This window comes from Pungitius pungitius, chromosome 11 (assembly GCF_949316345.1).
Source record: "Pungitius pungitius chromosome 11, fPunPun2.1, whole genome shotgun sequence".
Taxonomy (NCBI): Eukaryota; Metazoa; Chordata; class Actinopteri; order Perciformes; family Gasterosteidae; genus Pungitius; species Pungitius pungitius.
Window position 1 is genome coordinate 8,510,404 of NC_084910.1, and position 5,288 is coordinate 8,515,691.

General features: G+C 48.1%; 1 protein-coding gene across 1 annotated transcript; it reads left to right on the forward strand.

Moving 5' to 3' along the window:
* Positions 1 to 1,945: 1,945 nt before the first annotated feature.
* rrp15 (ribosomal RNA processing 15 homolog) lies at positions 1,946 to 4,935 on the forward strand. Its single transcript, XM_037455136.2, has 5 exons — positions 1,946 to 2,098; positions 3,267 to 3,547; positions 4,135 to 4,232; positions 4,312 to 4,498; positions 4,600 to 4,935. The coding sequence occupies exons 1-5, from the start codon at positions 2,074 to 2,076 to the stop codon at positions 4,723 to 4,725; spliced, it is 717 nt and encodes a 238-aa protein (XP_037311033.1). The 5' UTR covers positions 1,946 to 2,073; the 3' UTR covers positions 4,726 to 4,935.
* The last annotated feature ends 353 nt before the right edge of the window (positions 4,936 to 5,288 follow it).

Sequence of the window (5,288 nt, forward strand, 5' to 3'; positions counted from 1 at the left end):
CTTTTGACAAAAATAAAGAATTTACTCACTCGTTGTGAGAAAAGAGCCCTGAAAGACGTTTAACAATATACGTTTAACGAAATATACATCCACATATTTAACCGACATCACAGCGGTAACATGATATGTCACAGTCTGGTGATGTCCCATTCGTACTCACCCCATTCCAAGTCCTTAAAGTCGTGTCACACTAAACCAGTTGTGCCCAGGAAACGTCTCTCGGTTACGTATGTAACCTTCGTTCGCTAAAGGGAACGAGACGCTGCGTAAAGACGCTGTGGGAACGCCCCTGCGTGACCGCATCATGAAGCACGTGTGAAATCTAACCAATGGCGAGGTGGTACGTCATAGGCGGGGACGCCGGACCAGGGCGCTATAAGGGACCCGAAGGGCAGGACCATTCATCTCTGAAAGGCCGAATCGAGTGCCACGGGCAGGCCGGGAGTATGGCAGAACGTTTACGCAGCGTCTCGTTCCCTTCACGGAACGAAGGTTAGATACGTAACCGAGAGACGTTCCCTCTCAGGGTAAAGACGCTCCCTATACCCACTCACCATATGAGCAAGTGACCGTGGTGTGAACGCACAATCAGACGAGAGCACCTGTGCTCAAGGCGAGGGTAAGGTCCCCGACAGGAGGGCTTCTGCAGCCGCCATACCCCAGGTAGCATGGGCCCGGACAGCCGAGGTGCGGGCTGGCCGGCCGAACATGGCCCGCTAGGGCCCCCTCTGCGGCCGGCATACTCCCGTAGCCATGTCGCTTAGCCTCAGCTAAAGACGAGTACAATGCCGTACGCGGGTTGTACACGCGGGCCTACACCGGCATACTCCAGGACGCCGACACCTCAGTGTGGACGTCTGGAAAGAACGGCAGGCGCGGAGGCGTTCTGCGGGAAGGTAAGAACCGCTCCTGCAGTTTACCGGAAGCAGACGGATGCTGCTTACCCGCCGGCCAGCTGATATGAAATCTGTCAGCGGCTCGGGTGAGGACCTCCAGCAGTTCTTTGGCGGTAGCGGGGGAATGAGTCGCCTCGGCGTCAGCCTCCGCTGCCTCTACGCTCACCACGTCCTGCTCCTCGGAGCCGGAAGAATGTTAGAGCGGCGTCTCGTCCGGGGTGGAGGAAGCCGCGGAGCGTGCCTCTGATGCCGGAAACGAGCGCCTGGATCCCGCGGTGAAGGGCCGGGAAAAGGCCTCAGCCGTCCCGGAATCCTCCGCGAGATCCATTTGTGATCCCCAGGAAGACATCCGGCGCTCTGCCTCGGCACGAGCTGGACCGGAGCCGCGGGGAGCACGCCTCATCGAGCCGTCCTCGTTGAAGAGAGCTCGACGGGAGACGCGAGATTGCCACGGCAGGTGCTCACAGTCTGCTCAGGTAGCCCCCTCAAGGGCTAGACAGACAACACACAGGTCGTGTGAGTCGCTGCCCGTAATAAAACATGGGGGAACACATTGGACAAACCGCTCAGCCATTATTAAGTGGGAAAACTTCACTACCACACTAGATGAAAGCACAGACATGAATGGTCCTGCCCTTCGGGTCCCCTATAGCGCCCTGGTCCGGCGTCCCCGCCTATGACGTACCAGCTCGCCATTGGTTAGATTTCACACGTGCTTTTACATTACATTACATGTTATTTAGCTGACGCTTTTATCCAAAGCGAGTTCCCTGAGAGGGAACTACAGCTGCTCCTCTCCATCTTCTTTAGAAATATATTTGACTGTATAACAACTCTGATTTGATCCATCGAGATATTTCATACATATATATACAGTATATATATATATATTTACCATTTCCTAATTTAAATGAAAACGAAACAAAAGCTTGATAGAAAAATACTTAACAGTCAAGAATTATATTAAAATGTATTAGCAAGACCAGCTGACGTGGTGACGTCATCAAGTCAAGGACTTTGTATATCTATAATTCTCCCGTACCCGTGAGCTCTGAACACTCCCACGCGGTAGGTGGCGCTAACCGCCTTCAAACAGCTCTGCAAACTTCCCGGTGGTGGAACCGTTGTACCTTAACTTTAGTTGGACTCTACGGACACATTTCAGTGTAACTCAACGATGGCAGCGCTGACGAAAAAGCATGGTGAGGTTTTATACACAGGTCTATTTTTTGTCTCAGTAAAACACGACAGATATGTTGCCTGCTTATTTTTCATCTTACACATGTGTATTTTGTAGCTAGCGGCCGCTACTCTATTCGTTGGTATGATGTTAGTTTACTAGGATCCTTAGCTAACTTAGCACTAGCCCTGTTAGTCAGCTAACGTTACCCAGGTTCAACACATCTAACTTAACGTTAGCTTAAAGCTGCGGTCATGTATCGTCCTCCTCTACACTTGAAGCTTTTGAATTGTAGACTAGGTGGGGGTATGGCTCTCTCACACATTAAGTATACTAAAATAAACAATTCTAAATCCAAGGTGAGTGAATGATGGGTCAATGAATGTGATCAACACATGTCGCTGTACATCGTGGTCTGTTGGCCAACGTCACTTTGGGACTGCAAAGAATTTACTGGTTTTGTTCCTTTACAGTTACCTGCTTACCTCGTCGTTTCTTAGTGTTTTTTGTATAAATACATTTTGAAAAGGTCACATGCGGGCTTTGTGCAGCAAAAAGGAACGAGTGAGTAACTATAAATTAAATGGCCGATTTCTGAAAAAGCCACATATAACCAAATATTAATAATCCAGGATCTTCACAGGAAAAAAAAGTGAGGAAAATAAATATCACTTAATGAAATAATAACCGCCACCGCCTCTTGACCGATGAGAGGATTGAACAAACAAATAATCGTTTGACCACTGCAGGTTTAATACCCTGCATTCTGAATCAACCTTTTCTCCATTATTCCGTTCTACTTCACAGGGGCTAGTCTAAGCTTTGCGTGGCCAGGTGTTGTTCAGGGGGCCGGGCCAAATGTGGAGGCGGGCCGTGTCCGGCCCGCGGGCCTTAGTTTGGGGACCACTGCTCCCATTTAAAAGTTACCGCCAATACTGAATTATCATGTTTACCATACGTGTCTTCAGAATGTAGCACAACAATGGAGTAGACGCAGTGTTCCCGTTTGTTTTATGGTTGAAAAGCACATACTTTAAGTCACTTTGGATAAAAGCGTAAGTTAAATGACATGTAATGTTTAAAGTGTAGAGTGTTCTCAATGTACAATGGTAACTCAATATTGAAAACATAATTATATTTTGACCCTGATCCTTTTTTTCACTAGACACTTGTATTTGTTTGTGATCCAGGAGATGATGCACAGCCTTTCTCTGACAACTCTGATGACCAGAGAAATTCTGAGGAAGGAAGCAACGATGAAGGGTCTGTTGATGATGGAGATGGTGGGGAGGGGAGTAATGGGGAGGAGGATGGAGATGACAGTAATGCAAATGCTGGGTGGGCTGAGGCTATGGCAAAGATCCTTGGAAAGAAAACCCCCGAGAGTAGAAGCAGCATCCTGGTGAAGAGCAAAGAGCTGGACAAGATGAAGGGGTTGGAGAGACAGGAGCAGCTGGAGAGGAAGAAGCAGGTAATGTCCCATCTGCTAATAATTAGGCTTTACATCTCATAATGGTTATGCTCTAGGCCACAGGTGTCAAACTCCAACCCGCCGGGGGTCCAGTGTGGCCCGCCCGATTTTGCTATTGTAAGAATTACAGAAACACATAAATTGCATTTCTATAAAAGTAGCTGCTATTCCTAAAAAGTCCACTGGGGTCGCACTCTGAGTGAGCACATGCGTTAGACCAGAAGGACCAACGCAGTGCTGGTAGATCCCTTCCATTGAAAAGTAGATCGCAAGATGAAAAGCTGTGGGGACCCCTGGGTTACTCCAGGCAGCAGCGCCCCGTCGCCTTCCACCCCCATCAACTGGACCGTCACACCTACTTGGTATTCTCTTTGAAAAAAGTTTGACGTCTAAACCAAGCTCCCATATTCATGTTTATCCCCACTGCGTAGTTGGCCCGACACAGGAGTAGGATTGGTCAACTTTGTGTTCAAGATATTCATATAAAGGTTTTTCTACAAGCTGCCTGAACCAACACTTAAGTAGATGCTGTGATTTTATTCTTTTTTTCAATGTGAGATGTTACATTTTTGTATGTGTGAATCAAGGTTGACAAGAAGCGAGCCTGGGAAATGATGTGCAGAGAGAAACCTGATGTTGTGAAGGACCGCGACACTGAAAGAGCTCTGCAGAGAATTGCTACAAGGTGTTTTACTTTTTCTGAGGCTTTGGTAAAACATTCTGAGCAAGTTTCATTCCTGATCCCAGTTTGTGATTCTGTCCAGGGGGGTGGTGCAGCTGTTCAACGCAGTGAGGAAGCACCAGAAAACCATCAATATCAAGGTGAAAGAAGTCGGTGGGTCAGAGAGGAAGAAGGCCAAGCTTCTTTCGTCTGTCACTAAGAAGGACTTCATCGACGTGCTGAGGGGAACTGAGGGGGGCAGTGCCAGGAACATGGCTGAAGACATCACTGTAAGTTCAACGACCCACTCTTTACTGGGGGCGAACCAGTGATCATCACACTGTCCAACAAGGTTGACAGTTTGTGTGTGTGTGTGTGTGTGTGTGTGTAGGTGGATTTAGCAGAGAAGCAGTCCTCCTGGAGTGTCCTCTCGGATGACTTCATGATGGGAGCCACCATGAAAGACTGGGACAAAGACAGTGACAGAGAGGAGGATGACGCCGTGCATACCGGCTGAAGAGACGGTGTACAGCCGGCTGTGACACCTCTATGGAAATTCTGTCAATCAGAAACCCTGATCTGCAGTGAGTGGAATCTAGTAGCTAGTCTTGCCCCTGCAAGACAAACCGGATGACTTGTTGGACCCGGAGGAGCTCCTCCACGATACTTGAATTAATGTAAACTCTGTAAATAAGACTGTTTTGAATAAACAATGAATGAAAGGCCATCAGTGCTGTGTAGTGTCTCTGTAGCTGTGGCCCATAATGATTAGTGTCAGTGGGATGTTTCCATGGTCAGAGGGGATGGGGGGAAAAGTTCCTGGAACCCTTGACTGAACATATGGACGTCAGAGTGGTCTTAACATCCACTTTCTTTTAAAGCAGTGGTTCCAACCAATCCTGAGAAGTGTTTTCAGAGCCATTTGTCTCATTCTGTAGTGTCAGTGCCCGCTCCGCTCTCTGTACATGCACAGGGCGCATACCCAGCATGCCTTGGGGAAGACCATACCCTGCCTCATGGCTATGGGGATCTACATACTAAAAATGACTTTATTTAAACCCAATCATTAAATACACTTTT